This window comes from Dipodomys ordii, unplaced genomic scaffold, assembly GCF_000151885.1.
Source record: "Dipodomys ordii isolate 6190 unplaced genomic scaffold, Dord_2.0 Scaffold23, whole genome shotgun sequence".
In the NCBI taxonomy this organism is placed as follows: domain Eukaryota; kingdom Metazoa; phylum Chordata; class Mammalia; order Rodentia; family Heteromyidae; genus Dipodomys; species Dipodomys ordii.
The window spans coordinates 11721457-11733954 of NW_012267239.1; the positions used below are offsets into that span (position 1 = coordinate 11721457).

At 49.6% G+C, this 12498-nt stretch overlaps 1 protein-coding gene across 1 annotated transcript in view; it reads right to left on the minus strand.

Annotated features, from left to right (window-relative positions):
- The window catches only part of Fmn1 (formin 1), a 230378-nt gene that overhangs the window by 44603 nt on the left and 173277 nt on the right, over nucleotides 1-12498 (minus strand). Inside the window, exon 14 of the mRNA XM_013014304.1 lies at nucleotides 8646-8738. Within this exon, the coding sequence (XP_012869758.1) occupies nucleotides 8646-8738 (93 nt within the window). The remainder of the gene's footprint in view (nucleotides 1-8645; nucleotides 8739-12498) is intronic.

Below are 12498 nucleotides of genomic sequence, written 5' to 3' on the forward strand. Positions count from 1 at the left end.
GCCACAAGTGGAGCTGTGGCTCAAGTGGTAGAGCGCTTGCCTTGAGCTGAAGAGCTGAGGGACAGCGCCCAGGCCCAGAGTTCAGGCCCCACGACCACCCCCCACCCCGCCCCCCCAAAAATGATGACTCCTTGCTCTTGCTCTGCGGTTCATGGCTCTCAATCTTCAGGAGTGTCACACAACATACAAGTCCCGAATTATACAAAACTATTGCCCAATGAGAGATTTACACAGAGGAACAAAACTGTTAAACAAACCAACCACCGCTATTTCTCACAGTGTCTCCAGCCTCTGGCTTTCTTTATTCCTTTGGCTATTGCTTGTGGTATTTCTGTTTGGAATTTCCCCACCCCCTTTCTTGACAGCTCACGGATCTTCGTTTGGATCGTTAGTCTGTAGGACTTGAAGGCCAGTCTTCTAGCATGTCATGGTCAGACATCACTTGGATGTTGTCCATTTAATATTTTTGAGGAAAAAAATTACATACATACACATGTAGTGCTTTAATTTCACAGTATGCATCGTGTGCCCCCGGAAGGAGGCGGTGTAGAACCAAGGGAAACATTTCATGATTTTAACTGTGTAGAACCAAGGGAAACATTTCATGATTTTAAGTTAAGACAGGTGGTGTTGCAAATTGATACACCTGGAACATGTAACCAAAACATTAACGCTAATATAAATTCCAGATTTTGTTTTCTTATCTATATTTTCAGGAACAGTAAGTTGGTACATAAACTAATAATTTAAAAATTGTATTTTCAGTGTGAATTTAGACATGGCCTTTAACTTACTCCGCATACCAGTCCCACTCCAGTCAAAGATCGTTTAAAAATTAGCTACACGCACAGCACAATTAGTGGGAATTACTTTCTGTGACGCACACAGAGAACGCTCACGATGAGCACCGAGGCACGAACTCACGTGAGAACACAGGGCTACTCCAGCGCTGCGCCCACCGGCATCTGGGACGTTCGCGTCCATCGCTGGACGCACTGCACTCTGGCCGGGCACTCCAACTCCACCAGTAACGTGATTTTCTGCTCTTTTTTGGCATGGAGCTCAGCATCTCTGCCAGCATGGGCAGCACTAATTTGGTCATTCAAGGACGAGGTGGTAAATCACAGTCCACAGAGGCATGCGAACTTAACACTAAGCTGTTGAAGGGACCATTTTACTGAAGGTGGAGCATGGAAATACACTGGTTCCCAGTTTTGTTTGCTAAAGCTTAGTACCACTCGGGCCTGATGTTCTGCCAGTGTTTGACCATCAATTCTTTTGGAAGGTAGAACCATAACCCACTGCAGATCTCAGATGGAGCAGTTCTTATTAGGAATATGCGGCTTACATTTTCTTTCTTCTCTTCTTCCTATGCCAGGAGCAGTGGCTTCTGAGACCTGTACCCATTCTGCTGTCTTCCTTTGCTCTCTTATTCTCTTTCTCTCCTCTTCTACCCGCTCCCTCTCCTCCTCCTCTGCCCGCCCTCCCCTCCTCTCTAAGATATTATACAGTGGAAGCAAAGAGGAAAAGACCTACAGGGACGTCTTGGTTACCTTGGGGTGGGACCTCAGACCTTAGAAGCCACAGGACTTCCTGTGGCTGCCACTCCAAGAAGAGCTGCTCAGAAGCAGAGGAGAGTCAGCAAACTGGACTTTCAATTAAGTTCCCAGAAATGCATTCCGGCTGGCGGCAATGATTCTCATGAGCTAAAATAGGCTGTGTGATATGACAGCTGCTTTGTAGCCTTGGGTTGTGGAGCTGTTATTTATGAGGCTGTGTGTTTACTCCCATGCAGAAAGGCGCATAAATAGAGTTTTCCTCAGAGGCTAATTGAGGCGAAGGATGATGACCCATTCCCTTGGAAGACCGTCTGTCCTGATGAGGACCAAACACTCTTCTGTTTTGCTATTAACCCTTCTTGTAAAGAAGGTTGGCTTTGGGAAGCTGGATGGACTCAGGAAGAGTCAGAACCTGGCCGGTGGAGAGTCCAGGCGTCAGGAGAGACATTCGAGGGCCGGTCGCGTGTTCACTTTCAGTGGCTTACCTCCAGGATGCCTCGCTGTATGGGCCCAACACTCTCCCGAGACGGGGAACCTGCCGGACGGCGCTGCCGTCTCAGAGGTACAAGACCGCCCACGCCACGTGGACCAGTCGCAGGGATTCCCCGAGACGCCCACCAGCCCCTGCCAGCCCTGCTCTCCAGCCGGCAGAGCGCCAGCCGTGTAAGAAGGCACTTCCCGTGGCTGCCCTTCCAGCCGCCATCTGCCTCTGCCCTTAGAGCAGGCCCACAGAAATGAGAGAAATAGCAACAAATTATTTTTAAATCAACAAGTTTTGAGTCAGAACATAAGCTGCTGGTTTCTAACACAAAGATGCTAGAACCATAACCCCACTGGCAAGAACCGTCCATCTTGCTTCTCACTGTGTAAAGTACCGTACAGTGCACAGCATTCAGTAAGAACTAATGTTTAATGAACACTGTGAACAAGTCCTCTGAGCTAGTGTGGCAAAGGAAAGACTTGTGGATGACAATGTATAATAGAAAAATTAAATCCTGACTTTGTGTAAGCATGGAGAGGCGGAGAGCAAACAGCTATGTACAGGATCACACGGGAACCCATGCTGGGTTCTTGGACAGCTGATATGACCTTACACGCCTGGGGCCACTGACCCTGTCTTTGAGATGAGGTAAGATGGATTGTTTAGGTGAAGGTTTCCAAGGTCAGAAAGGTGGAAAGTGACTTTACCATTTTCTTTTTCCTGTAATCTCCTAGGACACTACAACAGAAACAAGAAAACAATCTGAAAGAGACACGGCTTCTACCCTTGTAACCTTTGTCAGGACAATCTTGCTATGTTAACGACAGTCCGCAAGCTGGAACTCTTTTACCACATGAAGCTCAAAGCAATTACGATTAATGCCATAACCATGGCTGCCAACTGGGAACCAATGCCAGAGAAAGCCTGAGTTTATGAAAGCAGACAATCACGCACAGACACAGTGGAAGCCGTTAGGCTCAACTCCGGAACCGTGAAAGCAAGGGCGGGGCAGAGGGGATGATGGTGCCACCTGGGAAGAAAGGCGACTTCAGGTGGGTTTTCAGTGGTTTTCTACAGTGTCTCCTTCGAGTGTAATGATCATGTTTTAGTGACTCACTCCACATTTCATTATTTCATCCAGGAGTGAGACGGTGACATGGGCTCAGTGGGCAGATGGTTTGGTTATGCCGGTGAATCATTTGAAGGCTGGCGAGCCGGCGGATGCTGCGGTGGGGGGCGGGGCTCGTGCACGGTGGAAGTCTGGGCGCTCGCCTCGTGCCGAGCACGGATGTCTGATTAAATTCATGTCGGGACAGGAGCTGAACCTGCATTCTTCTATGAGGAGAAAACTGCTGCTCACCCCCAGCTTCAATACATCTGAGCACTCAAATGCACACTTTCAACCTCCAGAGTAACAATGCTGGAAATAACTGAAAATTTACATACAAAAGCTAGTAGAGACAGGCTCATATAGTTTTCTACAATTCAACATGGAAACTGAATCATGGAGGGTGAACAACACCAAAAGACACTGCAGCTATGAGCAAAGACGGAGTAAGGGGTCTCAGGGAAAGCTGTTGCCCAGCACAGGGCTGATGGGGGGAAGGGAGCACAAGGGGCGAGGGGATTATTCTGGTGCACGTCGGAAATACAGCCAGACGCCTTCCTGTGACACACACTCTTTAAAAAGCGAGCCACAGGCGCGTGGAACCAGATCTGCTGGTATCAACAGGGGCGGGCACGCAAACGGAGAGGGTTGTCCGAGTATTTCATCTGCATCTATGAACGTGGAATGATAAATCTGGAATTGTCTGGGGGTTAGGGGCGAAGGCCTGCTGTGTGGGACTCACCACTAATGTGTGGGAACAGACGCATTTTAAAACAAGTAAATAAAAAGAAGGGTTAGGACGGAAACAACCACAGCTCTAGCCTCAGCTTCCCACCCTTCCAGTCCGCCTCTCCGACTTGGGAATAACAAGTTCCTATTCTCCCAGTCTGCTGAGAAGCAGAGTTTGGAGATGGCAGCTGCCAAGGATCATCCGCATGATTCAGCGTGCTGCTCTCAGGACATGGAGGTAAGGTCGGGCCCGGCTCCCAAGGCACAAGTGCGTGCAGTTCAGGCCTGCAGCCACTAGGGGGTCGTGTTTTGGACTTGGGTAGCCATGGAATAGAAGTAGGCTCATGTCCACTAAGATACACCCTGTAGTAACTATAACTATACTTCAAATATAATAGCTTTATGGTTAGATATGAGATCCGAAAGAACATTTCCTTGCGTAGCTGCTGCTCCTTACACTTACCTGATTTTGCTCCAATTATATTCTTGATGATGTACAACTTATCACAAAATAGAAGCTTTGGTCCCAGAAAAACTGATATATAAGCGGTATACTCAGCTCCTTTGGCTGTTAGAGGAGATAATCATGAATTACCCTCTAGTACCCAAGACTAGCTTCTGCCATTAATTATTGGTGTTTGAAGTTGGCATTGCTACTCTAGGAACCAATGGGCAAGCAAACCTGAGAACGGCCTGCGCCCTCAAACCACCTGAGAAGACTTTAATGAAATGACCTAGAACCGTGCACCAGCCAGGCTGAGCTACAGTACCAGGCCCTGTGTTAGACGCTTTCCACAGTCCTGGGCTGCTATTAGTGCTGCCACAGTTCCTTTAAACCATGGCGAATACTGCGTAAGAAACAGATCTGCATTATTTGAAGGAATAAACCAACTACACCATGATTATCCACACATATTCATACATATGGATAAGCATTTTGCAAAATATAAATGTTACTTTTGCATTACAAAAAAAGACAAGGGTGAAGCAAGTCAGAGAGAAGCCATGTGATTCCAACTGCACGAAGTTACTGACACGAACTTCTCTAGCTACTAGGAATCCAGGGAGGAAGCAGGGCCAGGGCCATGCGAACAACTGTCCAAGAGGCACAGCTCAGACCGGTTCAACACAATACTCCAATCCTTCCCACTACCTTTTTTTTTTTTTTCTTGTCGGTCATGGGGCTTGAACTCTGGGCCTGGGGTTATCCCTTAGCTCTTCAGCTCAAGGCTAGTGCTCTACCTCTTGAGCCATTTCCAGTTTTCTGAGTGGTTTTATTGGAGATAAGAGTCTCACAGACTTTCCTGTATGGGCTGGCTTTGAACTGTGATCCTTAGATCTCAGCCTCCTGAGTAGCTAGGATCGCAAGCATGAGCCACCAGCACCCAGCTTAAACTGTTCTTGTTTTTAACCACAAAGAGTCTTGGCACATAGAGAAAAGGAGTGATTTTCACAGTTACCAGGATGGCACAGAACCAACCATACTGTTTCCTCCTTTGAAGAATTTTTTAGGAATAACAAAGGCAGTCTCCAAGTACTACCGTCACTCAGACCCGGCATTATGTGCTGACTGCTGGGGTGCTGGGCTCCCTATCTGAACAGAAAACTGTCCAGGGGGAGGGGACAAGGATGCTCTGAGCGTGTCACTGCATGGGCTCCGCGGGGGCTGGCGTGCGCTGTTCCAGTGCAACGTTCATACAGACTTGGGCAGTAATCCGTCATTCCCGCTTCACAGCCCGAGAAATCCACAAACCTGCCCAAAGGTTCAGAAACATGAAGTACTCACACGCATGCTCAATATAGCTTCCAAGCACAGCAATATCTCCTTTTCATTCAGAACACTTCACACACACACACACACAGTATTACTGTGCTTGTAGTTAACAATATCTCATGCTAAGTGCTGTTACCATAATAAAGAGTTCTAATGTGTACAGAAAAAAATGATTGCTTAAGGAAGGAATATAATAAACATAGAGGCCTTTCCATTTAAATCATTTTGGGACTACAGTGGCTCACACCTGTCGTTCTGTTCCTGAGGCTGTGAGCAAGAAAATAGTGGCTTGAGGCCAGCCCAGGCAAACCGTCAGTGAGACCCTCGCTCAGCAAAGCAGCTCCAGCTCCTGTGCAAGCCTGGCCATCAGGAGACACAGGTGGGAGGGAGGCAGAGTACAAGGTCCTATGCAAAAAACAACTCCTAGCAGGAAGAGCGGATGCCCTGGCTTGTGCGGTGGACATCCGCTGAGCAAGTGCAAGGCGCTGAGTTCAAATTCCAGCACCAGGAGAGAAAGAAGAGGGAAGAGAAGGGAGGGAGCGCAAACCCAGCATGCCCACCGCTCCTCCCTGATCGGGAAGGAGTGGTGGCAAGCCCAGATGGTGCTTCTGCTTATGTTTGCATTTGGCGCCATACGTGGATAAAGTATAATGTATAAATTAGCACTGAGGGAGGCCAGGTGTGGGAGGCGTTGGAGCTGGCCAGGGCTCCGGTCCTCCCTCCCAAAGCCATAAACACAAATGACCAGCTTAACAGCACGGAAAGACCACCTACACGACCCGAACCTGCCCCCAATCACTTGCACCGCGCCTTCCTTCAATTACAGGATCCCTGCCACATTTATGGGGACTTTTAATGTGAGCATCAGATTTGAGGGCCCTATCCTTATGGACATGTTTGATCTCAGGGTGGGAAAGCAAATGCTGCCCGAGGTTGCTCAGCGCTGAGCTGTAAGGGGCGGGGCTCAGAGGCCACGGGGATCAGCCCTCACGCTGGGTTCTGTGCAGGGAATGACCACCGGTTGGGAGTAAGTTCCGTGGTGGTGTCACTGTGTGAGGACATTTTGAAAGGGAATGGCAAGAGACCTGAAGGGAAAACACATTGTCTCCATCGGAGTGTGGCAACAGGATGTGATCTACTAATGAAAAATCAGATCACCGTGATTTGGTAGAAAAACTGAACCACCAGCCCTCAGCATGAGTCAACTAAAGCACAGTGCAAATGGCTCCTCCCGCTCAGCGCACGCCATTGCCTAAGACCCACGAGTGAGGGACCCTCCCCCAGGAAGCTGGCTTTCCTGTCAAACACTCTAGGAAGGCTCTGCTCCAGAGATACCTTTCCATGGGCTCCACTCTTGGGATGCTCCAGAGTCTTCTTGTTCCATGCCCTTTCTTTGGACCGTAGCACTCATTCCTATGACCTAAACGGCTGCTTCTGAAGTCTCATCAGCTTTGTTCTGTGAGCCCAACACCTTGACCTATTGACCTCGCCTCCCCGCCCCTCACAAACTCTGTCTTTCTTATTAACATCTCCAGCCACCCAGCAAAATAGGAAGCTGTTGGTTCCTCTTCCTCGCCGTATACTTGTGATCCAGCCCGCACAGCCCAGTCTTGTTATGCACTGTGCCCTCCTTGCTTGTGTCTTTCCGCTTCCCCCAAGCTCTGTTACCCCAGTCCTCTTCAGGTTATTGTGAACTGTGATCATCTTAATAACCAAAGGCAAGAAGCCCACCCCACAACCCACACATCTAAACAAGCAGCCCAGCTTCACCGTGCCTGTCCCATGCAGACTTTTAAGTGGTATCTGTTGTCCACAGTCCAGTGCGGATCCTGTGGCAAGTTCTCCTTTTTGGTCTCGGGTTCTCCCCGTAAGCCCCAGGTCCTGGCTGCATCATGCCCTGGCATTGCCCGACACACACACACACACACACACACACACACACAACACACACACACACACACACACACACACACACACATACACACACACACATACACACACATACACACACACACACAGATACACACACACACACACACATACACACACAGATACACACACATACACACACAGATACACACACACACACATACACACACACAGATACAGAACAGCAGCACTTACACGTGAAATGGAACCCAAGCGCACAAGGGCTTCGGAGGTCAGAAGGAGGCACCATGAGTTAAGTTTTAGCAAAGAGAAGCACTTCATGCTTTCAGGCTCTGTTTGCCTCGTGTAGCACCCGCCGAGCTACAGCCCTGGGAGGGTACTGAGCTGGTTGGCGTTCCTCCCGCCGCACAGGGGCTCGCAATGGCCGGCTCTCACTTCCTCTTCCACGTAAACAGCTCTTGGAGGAGGAAGCAGTGGTCTGTAGCAAGCCAGCAGCTGGGACAGAACTCCTCTGACTCATGGACTGAGAATTGCCCTGCTAATTCCCAGAGCGGTTTGGCCATACTTTGTGGATTCACCCCACTGAACAGTCTTGTTGATGGTGTGGTATCCTGTGGCCTTCCTCACTAATAGAAACAGCATGTAGAGATATCCCTAAAGACTCCTACATCCCTTTCCTCTGGCTTTCTAGTAAAGAAAAAAAATTGCCTCCAAATGCCCCACACTGGTTTTCTTTCCCACCTCAAGTTGAATTTGAGAAATTAAGAAACAAACTAAAATACATTAAAACCTGCACGTTCACTAACCCTGATCAGCCAGCATTTCCAGGCCTGGCACAGACGCTGTTTGTCAGTTAACATGCACTGGGGTCTCTGGGAGCCCCAGGGGGAGGCCAAGGGTCCATCCTTCACAAATGTACACTAAATCAATGGATGTAACAGATCACGTCAGACTATAGAGGCGGCGTTACACAACTCTACCCACTCTAGGGGTGTGACCACCACGGGAGAGGCAATCCTTGTGTCAGCCAGGATACAAGGGGCAGCAACCTTGGCGTGAAGGGTGTTGGAAAGCATCCGCGCGGGTGCCGGAGGAGACTCTTACCTTTCTGGAAGAACTCTTCCAGTCTGCTCTTGAACGGCTGGAGGAACTCCTTTGGAGACTCCTTGCACACCACCACCATCTGTTGCTCACATGCTGCGAAGACAAGTGTGAGTTAGCCTTGTGCAAGAACAGGTTTGCTGAGCTCCTGCCCTGTGCACGCACTGTGCACACACTGTGCACGCACTGGGCATCAACTGGGCAGAGTCCTTGTCAGCCACTGATCACCTAAACGCTAGGGGGGAGATAATTAGCACATTCGACACCTCTCTTTAGGAATGGGTTTCCCTCACGGAGATCTAGAAACATCTCTGACTTAGGACAGGCAAAGTATTCTGCCTTTTGGTTCCTCCAAAATAAAGAGATGAACAAATGTAGTAATGACTACTTCCAGGGAATGAAGGGACCTGGCCCTTTATTCCAAACACAGAGACTGAAGAAGACACAGCGTTCCCAGGCACTCAGGTTGGCTCCTCAGGGAGGGGAACATTTGCATCGGGCCTGGTCTCTAACACGGGGACAGGCTCCTCTTCACGCTTCCCTCTCTCTCTTCTGCCGTCCAGTCTTGCCTCACTAACAGGTGAAGTAATGTTGTGTGGTCAATTCAGGTAGGCTATATGGAAGTTGTAGCATTGCTTTTTTGATCCTCAGGTTGCCTCAAATGGAATGGTTCTAACTTGTCTACATGGAGTCCATAATAACCCAGAGTGCACCATCACAGGGGGCAGCAAACCCGGGCCCAGGTGTCTCTGTGTTCAGACCGTCTGCAGAAATGCCACGGCAAGAAAGCCTTCATTTCTCAGAGTCCAGAGCCCAGTTGTGATCCGTGCTGCCCTCTGACTATGGCCGGAAATGCCTGAAAGACGGAAATCACACAGGATTTCCACCTCATGGACACCACACCACCTGGTCCACAAACTAGAGAAACAGAGATTCTGGAGGAATTTGTAAACCCGCAGGCAATGCATTTCAGAAATGTAAAGGGACTCTCAGGGTGACAGACGTTTCTCATGATTTCCAGCTCTCTCTGAAGACACATGTTGCTATATTTAAAAGTTAAAATCTCACATGCTATAAATGGTTAGTCCCTTTAATTCCTGAACTCACATCTGCATTCAAACTCCATTAGCTGCACTAAAACCGTTGTTCATGAACACAAATAATACGGTCCTGCCTGCAACTCAGACACAGGATATGACGGAAGCTGTGAGAATTCTCGAGGTTACGTCTCTGCGGCTAACGCAAAGCTTATGTCTCAGCGTGTTTCCCCCATGGCAAAGCAAAGCCTCCTCTCTCTCTCTCTCTCCCTCTCTCTCTCTCTCTCTCTCCTCCTGGACGTGTTGAGCAAGCTCAGGGGATGTCCATCGTTTTACGGGGCCGGAGGTTTGTGCTTGGATCAAGACCTGCCTACCATCAAGCAGGCTTCATTTTTATTTGCAAAACGAGAACCTCCACCCCAGGCACAGCAAGAGAATTAAATGAGATGGCGCGCACAGAGCGCTGTGTAGGGTGCTCGACGCGTGCACGCAGGCGTCCAAGGGCGGTTATGATTTAGGAGAACCAGCCGGGACCGGAGGGACGGGAGAGCGGAGGCGGATGCCTGTTCCGGAGCTCAGAGGCCTCTAATTTCGCAGGTGTTCCAGTCTGACTGTCATTTGCTTGCTGGAATCAACACCCACTGGGAGGACTCACTGCGGGAAGCAGGCAAGCTCCTTGGGGAAGGGGAAGGGGAGGCTCTGAGCTTCAGGGCCGTGCAGGGAGAAGCTGAAGCCAGCGCAAATGAGCTTGGCGGTCCTCTCTGCCCCCCGCAGCCAGGACTCCCACGCTGCCTGACCACGGCCCTTAGGATGAAACTCCACAGGATCAAAGGAGACAGCTGGCCCCTGACCGGTCCAGCGGCCAGTGCGTCACCCGCTCTAATTTATTAACTTGGCTTATCTGAGATGCTCCTTAGCAGACAAATAGGAGACCTAAGACTAATGATGACACTGGAGACTGGCAGTGTAAAAAGGAGAGAGGTCAGGGGCAAATCTGCTAATGCCATTCATTGTCCAACCAGAAGACTCCTTTCAATGTCGCAAGACCACCAAGCGCGCCCAGACGCGGCTGGGCTAGGACTCCGGTGTCGGAAGCCAAAGCCACTCCGGCTTTGTTCAATTACGCTTTGAGTATTAAAGGTGCCAGCTCCTAGAGGAGCGGCTAATTGTCATCACTGTGAGAGATAAAATAACAAAGACAACGCTTAATCAAGAGAATTACCACTGAAGAATTAAGCACTTGTGAATCCTTCCAGTAGGAAGGAAGATATGGTCTTGAGTGTATTAAGGTTTCAGAATCAAGTTAAGGTCATGAATGGTTAATATTTTTTTTCTCAACCACTAAGAATACTGAGCAATGCTAAAAGCAAGAGTGAGTTAGGAGGATGTAGCAGCAAAAGCCATAGATAGCTAATTAAAATCTAGTACATGTCTAAGCACTGTAACAGATCAAACAGAGTATGTTAGAAAAGACTGGGTTAAGTCTCAATACTTTTTTTCTTTTACGGTGCTGGAATCGAACCTAGGGCCTTGTGAAGCCATCTCATCCGGGCTGCTTTCCTTTCTGGAACTCTCGCCTTTCTCTGCTTTCCTGATTAGGGATTCCTACTCCACCGCCCTGTGGTTCTGGGCCAGTTCTGAAATTTATTCCTCACTTGCGCGAGGTCCTTGTGCTGCCCCAGCCCTCGGGCTCCCGGGCTCACAGCAGGGTCTGCAGCCCATACTAACATGGCTGCTGCCCCATCTCTAGACTGCGTAAGCGGGGAAGACACAGGGGATGTCGGATCGTGTGGGGCTGGACTGCTTGCTTACGGAGTTCGTTATAAAGGAGCTCTCTGTTAAGTGTTTAATTGTCACACCAATTTGATAAATATCTGCTAAGTGTTTTCAGCGTGGCATGAATTGGACCAGGTGGTGGGAATAAGACAGGGAAGGTCGGAGGAAGAGCCCTGCGCTCTGGACCCGAGAGGCAATGGTCGCAAGCCCACCTCTTTCGCCCCACGTGGGTTATGAGCACGGCGGTCCAGTTATTTAAACTGCGTGCAAACACACGGACTACTTCTGTACTTCTCACCCTTGTATCATCACATGGTATGATCCTGCTCAGACGCAACTTGAGGTGTGAAAAGTTCGGGGCTCAGGGGCTTGGATAGAGATACACACTAGGGAGCCAACGACAAAACTGGTGTCTCAAGGGACAGCAACAGGACTGCGAGGCAAGGAATGCCGTGCAGGGTGCAGAGCAAAGCCCCACAGGGAAGGAGGGAGAGGAGGGACGAACACGGCTGCAGGATTTGAGAGCCACAGGGTTTGTGCACGTGGTGGTCAGAATGGAAGGAAGAAGTCAAGTTGGAGAGGACGAGCCAAGTGTAGACTTTAATGCCATGTGTGTGAGACGTTGGGGCTCCAGTGGAAGAGCACCAGTCTAGGAAGAAGAGGCCTTGTGCTTTATCCCCAGTGCCAACCCTCCCAGCTAGCACCCCGTGGTTCGTGCCTATAAACCTAGTTATACAGGACGCTACGGTGCGGAAGGGATCACGGCTTTACACCAGCTTGGGCCAGAAAGCCTGTGAGCCTCCGTCTCACTGAGAAGCTGGGCGTGGTAGGCGTGCCTGCCATCCCAGTTACAATGAAAGCCTTTCACAGGTAGATTGCGGTCCCCAGACATACGCCTAGGGAAGCGAGAGTCTGTCTCAAAAATAACAAGTGCAAAAAAGGACTGGAGGTGTCTTAGTACAATGTCTGCCTAGGAGCAAGTAAGAAGCCCTGAGTTCAAACTCTGGGACTGCCAAAGAGGAGGAGGAGGGGGAGGGGGAGGA